This window comes from Carya illinoinensis, chromosome 1 (assembly GCF_018687715.1).
Source record: "Carya illinoinensis cultivar Pawnee chromosome 1, C.illinoinensisPawnee_v1, whole genome shotgun sequence".
NCBI classification, from domain to species: domain Eukaryota; kingdom Viridiplantae; phylum Streptophyta; class Magnoliopsida; order Fagales; family Juglandaceae; genus Carya; species Carya illinoinensis.
This window is the reverse complement of record NC_056752.1, coordinates 55,900,618-55,915,494: the sequence shown is the minus strand read 5'-3', so window position 1 is coordinate 55,915,494 and position 14,877 is coordinate 55,900,618. Positions and strand designations below refer to the sequence as shown.

General features: G+C 36.3%; 1 protein-coding gene, 1 long non-coding RNA gene and 1 pseudogene across 2 annotated transcripts; all 3 read left to right on the top strand.

Moving 5' to 3' along the window:
• The first annotated feature begins 1,003 nt into the window (after positions 1-1,003).
• LOC122301278 (protein FAR1-RELATED SEQUENCE 5-like) lies at positions 1,004-5,287 on the top strand. The gene is made up of 6 exons (XM_043112508.1): positions 1,004-1,489; positions 2,488-2,547; positions 2,642-2,786; positions 2,868-4,969; positions 5,056-5,190; positions 5,279-5,287. Exons 2-6 carry the CDS (start codon positions 2,497-2,499, stop codon positions 5,285-5,287), a joined length of 2,442 nt encoding a protein of 813 aa, XP_042968442.1. The 5' UTR covers positions 1,004-1,489; positions 2,488-2,496.
• Positions 5,288-5,312: 25 nt separating this feature from the next.
• Positions 5,313-6,039, top strand: LOC122290925. The gene is made up of 2 exons (XR_006236570.1): positions 5,313-5,364; positions 5,934-6,039. It is a non-coding gene; the product is annotated as an uncharacterized LOC122290925 (long non-coding RNA).
• Positions 6,040-6,691: 652 nt separating this feature from the next.
• Positions 6,692-10,812, top strand: LOC122301269 (annotated as a pseudogene).
• Positions 10,813-14,877: the final 4,065 nt, after the last annotated feature.

The window sequence follows — 14,877 nt, the reverse complement described above, 5'->3', positions numbered from 1 at the left end:
TTTGGACTGGCTGTGGACTGATGAGGATGTGAGCCTCGATGCCCTAGCCCGTCGCATTTGGGGCCGCTAGGATTTGATCAGGTTAGCGATCTCATTCGACACTAGAAATTCGTTCTTCCACACTATTAAATAGTTTCAGTAATTTGTTGTCCTTTTTATCCATTGGAGGGCAAGGTTTCAATAGATACTGATGGATATTTTTCTAATGCGGGGCCTGAATTCACTATTTCTTAAATCATTATTCAAAGGGATTTTTCTAGAAGCAAAAAGAAAAATAAAAATAAAGAATGGGAGAAGCTAGGCCTAGAATCCAAGGGTCACGTGGTTTGGCCTAAGATCGGCGTATTAAAATATAATAGTCGTCCTCAATTTTTCTTTATAAATAATACGCCTATGAAAAATTCTGAATCAAACTCTTCCATTCTTATCAATGAAAAATGGTAATGCTATAAATAGTTCTGTAATATGTAAATATCTTATAATTATATTGAAATGGTGAGATTTAGTATTAAAAAATTATTATTATTATTTTTTTATATGGATCAAGTATTTATTTACTTTTTATTTAAAATGATTGTATGATGTTTGTTCATTTTTCATAAAAAAAAAAAAAATATATATATATATATATGGGACATAGAAATCTTATTTTTCTTGCTTAAACAAAGAAATTATAATAATATATTTTTAAATAAATTAAAAACACTAAACAAGAGGAAAGAAATAACAATGGCGGTCCCTACCCACCAGACAACCAGATGGTCACCTGTTCGATGATTAAAAATTGAATTGAATTGAATTTAAAGAGTATCTTCGGTAATTTTGTAGGATATTTGAAAGTTACGAACTTACGGGAAAAGATTCATACACCATTTTGAGGAGTCAGAATATGAGAAAAGTGAAGTATTGTCAAAGAGTAAAGCTACAGAGAAGCCACTGTAGCAGTGCACACACTGCACTCACGACGTGGCTTCTCCTAGTTTTAGTTTTAGTTTTTTTTTTTTTTTTTTTTTTTTTTTTTTTTTTTTTTTTTTCATTTTGACCAAAACGGTGCGTTTTGACCCAATTTGAAATACGGTTTCCTGCCTTCATCCCCATTCGAAATGAACCCGCGAAGCACCTCTCGTTCGACAGCAACCCCCCGCGTACTGGTCTGTCTACCCAGGCCTCCCGGCGACGGCGTCTCTGTCGTCAGCCACTTCCTCTTGCTTCGGCCCGCCATCTACCCCTCGCCGCCGCTCCCCACGAGGCCGTTGAACGGAGCGAAGGAGGGCTGAATGCCCTGAAACTCCCTTCTGCCTGGGGACGAACCCGAATCTGCCTTCCTCTTCCCAGCGCCACCTGGCGACGGCGATGCACTGATCAACGCCACCTACAAATGTCCCCTGAACCGGCGCATCCACTCCCCTTGAAACGACTGTGAACCGAGGAAACCATAACTCATTCCAAGTTGCTCTGTTTCGGGTAAATGCACTGAGAAGTTATACAGGTGAATATTTTCAGTTTTATACGTGTTGTAATATTATATTCTTCATGTGTACATCAAGATTCGATTTTTATGTTTTTCGAAATTGGTATGATAGCTTAGGGCACGGAGAAAAACCTCAGCTTTCTGTTAGTTTTGAATGGGTTGGAAAAATGAGATAAAAATGTCAGCTTTTACTTGTATTCTGTGAGGTTTGAATGGTTGTGGATTGTGAGATAAAAATATTAGCTTTCTCGATGGGTACTCTAAGTTTGGAATATGGAGGAATGAAATGCTTGTTAGGTTTATGTAACAAGACTTGTACGTACATACATTTAGCTGTGATGTGGTTCAACCTATTGCGTAAGAAAGGGCAATGTGTTTGAAGATTACTGAGTTTAGTTAAGATTACAGAAACCACATAAGTGAGCAAGTTTTCCATTATTTTTACAGAGTAGGTAATTGGAGACACACTGGAAACATGCGTGAGCAAGTTTTCAAATTTATTTACAGAATGTCTATAGCCAAAATGATAGAATGATATAATGACGTTTTTAGAGTTTGAATAAAGTTTTATAATTTTATTTTTTATTAACTTTAATGAGTAACATACTCCAAAAAAATAGGCTAACAAATTGTTTTATTTTCTACACTCTCTTAAATGGTTGATAAATCATAAGAACAAATTGTTATTATGATTTAGTGAATATAATTGGAGATGAATTATTAGTGAATATAATTGTTTTCATGAAATATGATGTTTATGGCAATCAGTTTGGGTAGGTGAGTTGAATATGATTTTCTTCATAGCTCCTCTGTAGCATCGTAGTCATTCTCACACGGTTCTTTTATTATTTATTATTCTTATTCCCATTCCCACTCTTCAAAGATTAGAGAAAAAACCAGTATACTATTTCCATAACATAGTAATTTCTTCTCATTACCGCCGTTCAATCATAACCTATGATTTAATTTGCTGAAAGCAATTAACAGCATAATTGCTGCTTGCTGCTGACTTGTAGATTTAAATCATGGCCAACCCATTTGATGAAGACTTTAACCCATTTGAAAATCCATTTGAGGTATATTGATTTGGGTTCCAGTTTAAAAGGCTCTATTTTGTTTAGTTTATTGAGAAACTAACATGGGTTGCCTAACAATGTCCTATTTGAGCAGATGCCACCTTATATGCCATACACTCCACCGAGTAATCCGGAAGACCTGACACCTACAGCGCCCCCTGAGTCAACTGCTGCTGAATTTGAAAAAAATGTTGGGTGTTCATCACGAATTATTGATGAGGATGTTCATGACGCCGATGGTATTTATAGTTTCCATTATATTGATTATAGTACTTGAGCTTTCTTTTTATGCTAATCCATTCATATTTGAATAAATGTAGAAATGGTATTCGACATAAATGAAGATTTAGAGGGTACCACTGATGTCCAGGAAGATGAGGTACCAGTTGATGCACCCAGATCCGGTATGGAATTTGCAAGTGTGAAAGACCTGACAGCCTACTATAAGCATTATGCGAAACAACAGGGTTTTGGTGTACGGATACAGAGGACTAGGAGAGATGATGATGGGAGGCCAGTTTATGTGACAGTTGGTTGTGCCCGTGGCGGAAAGTACCAACCTAAGAACAGTGATATGTCGAAGCCACGGCCAACAACTAGGACGGATTGTAAGGCCAGAGTAAATGCGACATTGAGTAAGACTGACAAGTGGGTTTTCACCACTGTAGAAAATATACACAACCATGTAACTGTAAGCCCCAAGAAGACTAGGCTATTGCGATCTCACAAGGTTCTAGATGAATACAGCCAAAGGGTCCTTGACTTGAATGATCGAGCGGGTATACGGATGAATAAGAACTTTTTTTCTCTTGTTGTTGATGCGGGAGGTTATGACAATCTTCAGTTTCAGGAGAAAGATTGTCGGAATTATATTGATAAAGCCAGACATTTACGGTTGGGTAAAGGAGGTGGAGATGCATTTAATCAGTATTTCAAAAGAATGAGAGACAAGAATGATGGGTTCGTTTCTGTCATGGACGTGGATGATGAGGGGAGGTTACGGAATGTCTTTTGGGCTGATGCTCGTAGTCGAGCGGCCTATGAGTATTTTGGCGATGTAGTAACCTTCGATACTACGTACCTAACAAATAGGTACGGGATGCCTTTCGCTCCATTCGTTGGTGTTAACCATCATGGGCAGTCCATATTACTAGGGGCAGGATTGCTTTCGAGTGAGGACACAACCACTTTTGTGTGGTTATTTCAAATGTGGTTGGATTGCATGAATGGTCGGGCCCCCTGTTCCATCATAACCGACCAAGATCGGGCCATGAAGAGTGCTATTGCCATTGTTTTCCCCAACACTCGTCATAGATTTTATTTATGGCATATCTTGCGCAAACTTCCAGAGAAGTTTGGGTCTCACGCCATGTTCAATGCGGGGTTGAAGACTGACATTCAGACAACATTATATGATTCACAGACCATCCCCGAATTTGAGGAGAGTTGGGGTGAACTACTTGAGAAGTATGATCTGGTCGGCAATAAATGGCTCGAAGCCTTATATGAGGAAAGATCTTTTTGGGTTCCAGTTTACTTGAAAGGTGAATTTTGGGCTGGTATGAGCACGACCCAAAGGTCAGAAAGCATGAATGCATTTTTCGATGGCTATGTGCATTCCGGAACGACATTGAAGGAATTTGTTGATCAGTTTGATAATGCACTTAGAAAGAAGGTCGAGGTCGAGACACTTGCTGATTTCAAATCTATCAACCAGACTATTCCCTGCGTATCTCACTTCAACATAGAGAAGCAATTCCAATCCGTATATACAAATGCAAAATTCAAAGAGCTCCAAAGGGAGTTGCTAGGCTTAATGGCTTGTAATTGTTCGTTGGTAAGCACAGAAGGGTCAATTTTAAAATACGATGTGTTGGATGAAATTAGTATTGACGAGCTCATTAAAACAGTCAATTACTCAGTATACTTTAATGAAAAGGAGGTGGAGGTGCGATGCACGTGTGGACTATTTGAAACTAGGGGGATTCTATGTCGGCATGCACTTAGAGTTTGTCAGTTGAAGAAGATTAAAGAGCTGCCAAGTGTATATGTCTTGGATCGCTGGAGAAAGGACGTAAAGAGGAGATACACCTTACTCAGAAGTAGCTACGATGACCATGGTGACAGAGAGGATAGTCGGAATTATGAGCTTGTTGTTAAGAGATGTTTGAAATTAGCAACCAAAATAGCCTCAAATAATGAAAAAGTCCATGCATTCCTAAGTGTTGTTGATGACTTTGAGAAAAAATGTGAAGACTCAACAGTAGACTCGACACTCATTCATACGAAGGAGAAAGCAGATGTGGTATTGGATAAGGGGAAAAAGATATTAAGCCCAAATGTGGTACGAGGAAAAGGGAGACCCCAAAGTAAGAGGAGGGTTCCACCCGTGGAAAAGATGGTCACAAAGAAAAGCAAACGGGTAATTTTTAAACCTTGTTTTAACCTGCAATATAATACTTTTTCATCATGAGTTTAACATATGTCATATATTGTTTGGCAACATAGACATGCAGGAAAATCTTGGCAGATGAATCAGGATTGGATGACAACCCGGGATCTCAACACCCCCAATTTTCTGATGGGGTATATGTTGGGACACAAAACAGCATTATTACACAATCCACGCCACCAGGAAATGAGGTTAACCATGACTTCATTTTGTAAATATATGTGATATGTTCAGAAATATCAATGAATAAGTTTTAATATACTGTTTTTTGAATAACAGAATTTGTGAAGCCATGGTCATCATGATGGGTTCATTTTTTAAACCATTTGGAGAGGGTATTTTTGCCTTGTGAGGTAGCTTTTTTGGTAAGCTCTCTCTATGTTCAAATGTATATTTAATGGTTTGGAATACTCTTAAAGTGAGCACCTGGGAAAATCTGTTGTTATAAGTTGAGTGTTGGAGTGGGGAGGTTTATGGTCCGTGTATACTTGCCTAAGATGTTGTAATGGTTTGTTTTTGTCATATTTGAATACCCGAGTATGTACATTTGTATTTGTCAAACTTAATAGGTTGATTTTTTTTGGCAAGAATTTCATTGTTTATTTGTCTACCTAGCTAAAGACAAGTTGAACTCAACTATATTGTCACCTGATTGACAGTTTGGACATTTTTCTATTTGGGATGAAGGTGCAAACATTTTTAATTACCAATATTAAGGTCAGAAAATATTGGTTCATTTTCTCTAGGAAGGGGTCCTTTGCATTTTCAATTTTGTGGTTTGCATGTTTAGACTAGTAAATTGTTAAGAGATGAGAAATCCCAAGTTTACATACAATACGCCCATGGTTTCTAGTTTCCTTGGTTTTTTATATTAGTTCTATCTCTAGATGAAATATTTATATTTCATACACGTCCTCATGCCCCATTTGTGCAGTGAAGGAAGTCTTAAAGCTTTGCCCAGCCAGACTGTTGGTAACACTGTCCAAGCTTTCAAGTTTTGACTCGGTTGAAAACTTTCTGCAAAAGGTGGCTATTGTTAGGGGTACGCTGAAAAAGGGTGGCATTGTGGATGTGGAAGCTGCTGCAAGAATTGATGTATTGATGTATTGATGTATATGAGTTGGACGTAAAATTCGGGCCCCAAGTTGACATTTACAGTTAGTATGATCTGGTCAGAATTTTTTGTCACATTTTGGGATAGGGCTGGTTGGATTTATGACAAATAGGGAAACTAATGTACATACTCGGGTGATGCTATTACAATTTCATCTAATGAAATCTTGGATGTTAATTATTTCCATTGATGGCCTGTGCACCCTGAAGCCTTTCGGGTAAAACTAGTTTGACAATACAATGTCTTAGCATTTTGATTTCAGGTAAGAAAAAAGGCCCTAACACTCTGAAACCAGCATAGAGAGAAGCACTGGAAATATATAACCTGCGTATTTACATTGTTTTACTTCAGTCAACTACAAGAAATGACTAGCTAGCTAGTACATAATCTGTCAACTACTTAAATAGCTGCCACTGTTAATAATTACACAGAAGGGTCAACAAGAAATTACAATGACTATATCCCCAACATGGGGTTAACAAGCTGTCACAAAAAAAAAAAAAACTACACCCAGACAGCTCTAAAATTAACTTACAAGCTACATGGTATTTATCCAAACCAAGCAAAGACAACTACAAATGTCAAAACCCAGTACATCATTAGTAACTTTTGTTTCTGTTTTTTCAGATTCTTCACAGCGTCTCGGACTTTTTCTTCCATTTTCCTAACGTCATAGTCGCGCTGTAATACGTCCTCCCAGCAACAAGAAGCCTTATTCTCTCTGACACGAAAATTCTCCTCTAGTAGAGTTAGTATATCCAACCAAACGAAAAATTCACACCGAGCATCTCCCTGCACACAGTGGCAAACTCCTAATTAACATGATTAAAATACCGCCTTTCGGGTAAAAAACTAACAAAAAATTAATATTTTTGGGGTATTACCGTATTATAATTTGGGCATGCAAAAAACCTCCTTCCGGGATTTTTTTTTGTGTGGGATGTTTTTAGTGGTGTTTTTAAACCACACCAACAAGTTGGTGACTCCATCACAAAATCATTAACTACAGATGATGATTCGGATGGTGCCATGTGTGATTCTGAAAAACCAAATACAAATTCAAAGACATAAAATAAAAAACCTATTAACATGCTGGAGTTAATAACCACCCAACTTAGTGACCAAAATCTGCCTTTCCATATGACTCAACAAAGCCAATAAACTGTACAAATTCCACAAGAAACCATAGGACTATGGCTTACGTGGTAATAGGTTTGGTCTTTAGTTTTAAGGTTCAAACTTCTCTAGACCATGGTCATTACCAGCTCAAGGCAAGAGTATATAAGTAAAAATGTAATTGGAGATGTAAATAGACTTTTTCTTTTAGCACTCACATGAAAACTTGTAAAAATCCAAGGCCAACAACCGGGACCAAAATCTGCCCTTCCATATGACATAAGTAAGCCAATAAACTGTTGAAATCCCACAAGTCCATATTATTTCTCACTTTGCCTTTTTTAAAAGCCCCATTGTGGTATATAAGCAGGATGTGTATATAATAACCATATATTAAATGGAAATAATAAGCAGTCAGTGGTATACAAATGCTCTTCGACCAAACAAGATGCCCCAACGATGTGTATACATTTCATATGAAGAGTATTACAAATGAGCATGACGCCTACATAAGGTGTATCATATGAACTCAAAGACAAAATCATTTGAACAACCCCTAAAATAGCCTAAAATTCATAAAACCAAAGAGTAAAAATCAGCACACAAATAAGTAAATGGCAACCAGACATTACATAACAAGATTCAATAATTTTTACCTAGCTCCCTTTGTTTTGTACCATTTTTTAAGATTACCACTTAGCACTGTAAAGCAAATAAATTAGGAAAAAGTAACCTGGACCAGCGTTGGACCGGATCAAGTGGGGTTTCCTCCCTATGTACACAAATATATACTGTTATTACAATGGATTTTAACTCATCATGCAGATCAACAAGGAAGCTATCTATACAAAATCAATAATAAATATATTTACTTACCCATTTCGGTCAACAATGTTTTCTCAACCCAAATCGAAATAGAGAGTGTGTGATGGAGAAAAACAGTAGCAGTGCACGGAGGGAAAACGTTGAAGAGAAGCCACCAGGAACAAAGCTTCAATCGGAGTGACCGGACTCTAGGGTTTTTGCAAGACAGAGAGAGAAATAGATGCCGATTAGAAGACCACAATGGTAACCTATGCAGAGGAAGACGACCATGAACCGAGGAGAGAGAGAGAGAGTGTGTGAGAGAGAGAGATGAAACCGTGAGGGCTGAGGGTCCTCGGCACCCTCAGTCCTTTCTACGCTCGGGAGGAGTGGGGGGGGGGGGGGGGGGAATGAAATGAGGGAAGGGGGGAAATGAGTGCAGAATGGGAATTAGGGATTTGAAATGAGGGATCCGGTTCTGTCGCGTTAGTGAACCCGATCCGGTCTACACGTCATGTGTGCATTGTGTGCACCAAACAGTGGCTGCTGAGTGGATTTATTCATTGTCAAAAACCCCAGAAATTGAAGAGGCCATTTTGAGTGTTACGCCTATTTCATTCTTTCGTTCTTTATTTCAATGATTGGACTTCCATATACAACTAATCTTTCGAGAAAAGGACTTTACCGTCTGAATTAATTAATGGCTGTGTACAATTAACCTTCCGATATTAAATAAAAAGTTCTAATTCCTTGATTTAGTGGCGGAAGTGTAAAACTCCACATTTCTCTAAAATAAATATAAAAAATTTATTTAAGACTACGTTTAGATAGTGAGATGATTTCTAATATGTAAATAGCAATAAAATAATAATAATAAAATATTAAATAATAATAAAAAATAAAAATAAAATAATAATAAAATATTAAATAATAAAATATTGCTGCGCCTCACAGCCCAAGTTAGTGAATTTGGAAGTCATACTTTAGGCCTGCTCTTATTGTTAAAAATGCTCTTTTTAAAAAAGAAAAATCCCTTTACGGACCGTGCGCAAGGTTAAGGAACACGAGCCAAGTACATTAGCTTGTAAATTTGTAATCGGAGACTGGAGCCTGGAGGGGCTTTAATTGATGAGGCGCTTAGTATTCGGAAAAATTAACGTCGTATTCTAAAATTTGTAAAAGTAGACGTGTATATATATTTTCGGTGCATGCATCTTAAAATCCGTAAGCGCGTACATAGAGTTGAATTTCATGGGCAAGCAAACGGGCTGTTCATGAACGTAAGGACTGCCATCAAATCTGTGAAGGATGCTGGTAGACTTGCAGGTCTGAATGTCTTGCAGATACTCAATGAACCAACAGCTGCAGCCATTGCTTACGGTCGTGAGAGGGTGGGTCAAATTCGAGAGAGAAATGTGTTGATCTTTGATTTGGGTGGTGGTACTGCAGATGTCTCGCTACTCAACATTAAGGATGATATTTTCGAGGTTAATGCTGTTGCTGGAGACACACCTTGGAGGCGAGGACTTCGACAACAGAATGGTAAAGCACTTTGTGAAGGACATTAGTGGAAACGCCAAAGCTTTGAGGAGGCTGAGAACTGCTTGTGAGAGAGCAAAGAGGATTCTTTCCTTTGAAATTGAGACGACCATTGATGTTGTATAAAGGTATTGATTTCTGCGCAACCACCACTCGTGCCAGATTTGAGGAGCTCAATATGGATTTGTTCAGGAGTTCTATTTGTCTTGTGGAAAAGTGTTTGGCCGATGCTGAGTTTGACAAGAAGTGTATCCACGGTGTCGTTCTTACAGGTGGTTCTTCTAGAATTCCCAAGGTCCAGCAGCTCTTGCAGGCCTTCTTTGATGGTAAAGAGCTTGGTAAGAGCATTAACCTGGATGAAGCTATGGCATGTGGAGTGGCTGTTCAAGCTGCAAAGTTGTCTGGATTGGGTAGTGAGAGAGTTTGAGACAATGTGCTCTTAGATGTTACACCTTTGTCCCTGGGGTTGGAGGTTAGAGTAAGTGACATGTCTGTTGTGATTCCAAGGAACACTGCCATTCCAACCAAGATGAAGGAATTTTACACCACTACCGCAGACAACCAAACTGTGGTTTCTATCTCGGTTTATGAGGGCGAGAGGGCAAGAACTTTGAATAACAATTGGTTGGGAAAATTTGCCTCACCGAGGGGTGTTGCTAAGCTCAAAGTTTGCTTTGATATCGATGTTAATGGTATCGTGAATGTTTCTGCTACAGAGAAGACAACGGGCACCAGTTGCAAGATCACCATCACCAATCACAAGGCGAGACTGTCCATTGAAGAGATTAATAGAATGGTCAGGGAAACAGAGATATTCAAGGCTGAAGATGACGAACATAGAGGGAGGGCAAAGGCTAAGGCAGCTTTGGAGAACTTTGCCTGCAGCATGAGGAACACTGTTAATGATAAAGAGATATGTCCTAAGCTTGCCCCCGCTGATAAGAAGAAAACTGAAGCTGCTGTTGTCCAGGTCATTAAGTGGTTAGATGGCATCCAGCTTGCAGAGGTAGTTGAGTTTGAGGAAAAGCTTTTAGGGCTCAAGTTAATCTGCAATCCGCTTATGGGCAGTAAATATCTAGGCACTAACAAGAAATTGTGCAGCCCCACCTCAACAAAGGATTACAGTTGTCGATGCTTACGTCTGCCACAACAGCAGCTTACAAGCTACAACCGCAAGGAACTAAAGCTCAAACCATGTAACCGGTGCTACTATTTTGAACCTATTCGTCCAAACCTTTAATTAGAGTATTTTCTTGTCTTTTGATTTTTCTTCGTTTTGTGGTTGTTGGAAGTTGGAATGTTTGAATATTAGTCTGCAATTTCTTGTTTTTTCATTGTTGGTATTGATTTCAGAGGGTAAAATGTTTGATAGTGACTAAAAAGAACAACTTTGATGAAATGGCTGGATTACAATTATCAAGCTTAAGAATTAAAACCCATTACAACTCTTATTAAGACAAGAAAAGAAAAGAATACCTATAATCAAATAGCGACAGCAGCTTTTTCCGAGCTTCTTGTGACAAGTGAAGACCAAATTTCATTCCTTCTTAGACTGTATTGAAATCAATACGGGTCCAACATAATGCCGAAAAGACCAAAGTCATTCCTTTCAGGTTGTTTCAGCTTAGCCTCATCAACACTCTCCACCGGAGGCAATGTCTGCACTCAATGGTGTATGAGAAATGCACTTCAAAGACAAATTACCTAACAAAATCGTAGAGTATAAGAAATTTTATCAGAAAGGGCATAGCCGTAGAAACGAGATTGTTTCCACGGCATTGTACCAAACAGGTCATGGTCCCTTGAATTCCCGCATAATTGAGGCTACTCTAAAACGAATTATTTTCAAATATAGAAAATACTACGATATTGACATTGTGTCAAAGATTTTAATCAAGCAGATCCTGGAGAGAGAGAGAGAGAGAGAGAGAGAGAGAGAGAGAGAGATCAGGCTTATATGTATTATGGACAACGGATGCGCCTGCGAGGAAACGGCACATGACCACTCCAGTGACGGAGTACCCGTGGGTTGTCTGCCCCCTCCAAACTTCTGGTTTATTTTCTGAACACCGCACGCGGAGGTGTGGTCTCTTTTGCTCACCCAGGTGTGATCTCTTTTGTTGCGCGTCGTGGTGATGGATATTCAAGACATGCTATTTGTAATGCCATTAGAAGAGCTAGGCATGTCGAGATTAAGAAGGTTGCATTGGGTAGCATGCATGGCTTGAGTGGTGAGGTGTTGGGTATCTAAGACAAGTGCAACTAGATGACTTTTATGTGTGGCCAATTCCTTAATTTTAGGAATTGGATGACAAGAAAGTTGTATGAAAAGATGACAAGATCCTAAAAAATAAAGGTGGAGGCGCCAATCATGGTGGTGGCTGGCCATGATCCTTATATTTACAGATCTATTTAATTTTAATATATTTTGTTATTTTCTATTTTAATTCCTAATTTATTTTCTAGTTAATTTATTTGATTTTAGACATTTGATGTTGTTTATCTAAAGTTAGGATTCCTAAGACTAAGAAGTAGATCAAGAGTGAGATCTAGATGATCTAGATCTAGAGAAGAGATGGGAAGGCATGTGGCGCCAACCCTAGGGGGAATTCCTATTTATAGTTTGTTTTGTATTATTATTTTATCAATTATGTTATATTATTTTCAATGAATGAGAATTTTCTCTTCAATTCTTTTGAGAGTTAAGCGTTAGTCCGAGTTAGTTTTAATTTTCACCAGCAAACCAACTTGGATATTTGTGTTGCCTTTAATTTTCTCTTCAATTCTTTTGAGAGTTAAGTGTTAGTCCGAGTTAGTTTTAATTTTCACCAGCAAACCAACTTGGATATTTGTGTTGCCTTAAGATAACCCTAGATCTAGTCAACCAACAAGCAAAAAACTCTGGATCTAATCACTCAATACGCCAATTACAAGTGAATGAAAGTGAAGCTTCCATCACGTAGCCGAGGGAAGATAATGTCTGCAAAGTTCAAAGTGGAGAATCGGTAGAACTAGCTACATTTTAATTAAAATTTGATTAGAAAATTAATTAATTTTTTTTTTTTTTTTTAGCTAGCATATTTTTGATAAAATTAAATAATAAACTCTCTAAATCTATCTATGTTTCATTTAAATATTTATTTTCATTCTTTCTTTACAATTTTTATTCTTATGATAGTTGGAAAGTTTATTTAAACTAGTCATTTAAAACACGAATGCACATAAAAAACATAATAATTTTTAACAAATATATTTTTAATTCAACATAACTACTTATAAACGTACACAGCTTTTATTTGAATTGGGTTGAATGGAATGAAATGCATATATACTGCACACAATAAGAGTTAACAACATAACATATAATACTAGGCGGACATACGGTAACTAAATGTAATATGATAATTTTTCCATTGATTTGTTCTCCTCTAATAACAACCGGACATATAGTACCAAGAGAGCTCCAGTTGTGCCAAGGAGAGCTTAGAAAGACACGAAAGAAATAAAAATAAGCAAGAAAATTGAATGGCTAGCATATTTGGCTCAACAAATTTGCCCTCCTATAGTTTTTTTTTTTTTTATACATTTGGGAGAGAGGATTTTCGAACTCCTAACTTCCATTTTGGAGATTGTAGGTTATGTTAATCAAGCCACATGTCTTTATTGTTGATTTAAATACTTATTTTTACTGTTTATTTAAATAGTTCGATGTAAAAAATTTTCTAGGGAATTGGCTAAAATATATCCAAGCCCATGAATGCTCTAAGAACACTGATATTGGACTAGCTAAATGCTAGTAATGAAGTTTCAAATATAACTAAGTTCTATTTAAATGAACTGCATTATACTACTTGAAGTCCTTTAGGTGAAATTTTGAGTTACAGGGAAATGGAAGTTTAAACTTTGTTAGTCACCGTTCACAGATCAAAATCATGTTTAATTTCTAAACTTTTGATTGTTTGCATTCTAATGTTAATACTAACTATATGTTAATTAATAATTTAATAATTTAATTATTAAATTATTATATGCTTAGTGTAGTGGCAAAATATTAAAAAAAAAATGTTTTGCTACAAATCAACTACTATTTACATCACACATCTCACACTTGTAACTTTTTATAAGATGTGGAAATATTTTTTATGTAGTGTATAGATATTTTTTTATAAGGTGTGAAGTATGGACGGTGAATAACAACGGATGACAAGAATCATTCTAAAAATATATATATAATGTGTCGTGGAACTAAAGAAATAAATCAGAATATTTTATCTAAAAATCCCTTCAAACTCTCCCCTTCTTTCTCTCCGCAATTCACGCTGCTTTTAATTTGTGGGGAGCGGGACAAGAACTAAGAAGGGCGAAGGACGCCGTCTTGGCTCTTGAGTTTCTCTTTTCAGAAATGCTTTTTGTGTCCTTCACCCGAAATATATATATTTTTTTAAACTTACTTTATAATTATTTTTTAATTATATTATGATTTTTTTATTTTTAACAAAATATTTAGGAATATAAAAAAAAATCAAATTTTTTTTACTTTTTGACCTTTTTCGGTGGATTCTGGTACTACATCTCCCTCGTATAGTATGAAATAGTTAGCCTATATATTTACTTTATATTAAAAAATATATACAATCAATTATAGAATATATAAAAAAATATGTAAAAACAAAAAGTAAAAATTTTGATATTTTTAAAATTGATATATAACAGTTTTAGAACTTTTAGTATTTTCCAAAATTTAATAATATTAAAGTTACAATTTTCATTCTTTTGAAGTCATGTGTATTTTTTAATTTTATGAAAGTGAACCATACCAATGCGTGCATGTCATTATTTTAAAGAAGAAAAAGGCTACTGGTAAATCTCTCTCTTACTACGCTCAATACACAATTAATATAGAAGGATGCGAAGAATCTGATTGACTTATTGCGTTTTGCGTGATCCTCTAAATGAAAATTTTGAATCTGAATCACCACCCCTAATAAAAAAAAACATAACAGGCTAATTTTTTTTTTTTAAAATATTAATATTTTCGATTTTTTAAAATTATAGTTGATGACATGATAAATAAAGTGTTAAGAAATAATTATTTTTGTACAGAAAAATGAATAGAAATTCTAAAAGATGATGTTGTTAAACCACGCAAATAAAGTGAAAACATGTGAGAACCTTTTAGGTGTTTCGATGGTGAGTAGAAGTGAGATGAATTGATATAAAAATTAAAAGTTAAATAAAATATTATTTTTTAATATTATTATTGTTTTGATATTTGAAAAACTTGAATTATTTATTATATTTTATA

Bases quoted from the DNA above. Each gene is read 5' to 3' on its own strand.
- LOC122301278 (XM_043112508.1), top strand. From the start codon at position 2,497: ATGGCCAACCCATTTGATGAAGACTTTAACCCATTTGAAAATCCATTT. The intron at 2,787-2,867 runs GTATTTATAGTT...GAATAAATGTAG, and splicing joins GGATGTTCATGACGCCGATG to AAATGGTATTCGACATAAAT. The intron at 4,970-5,055 runs GTAATTTTTAAA...TTGGCAACATAG, and splicing joins TCACAAAGAAAAGCAAACGG to ACATGCAGGAAAATCTTGGC.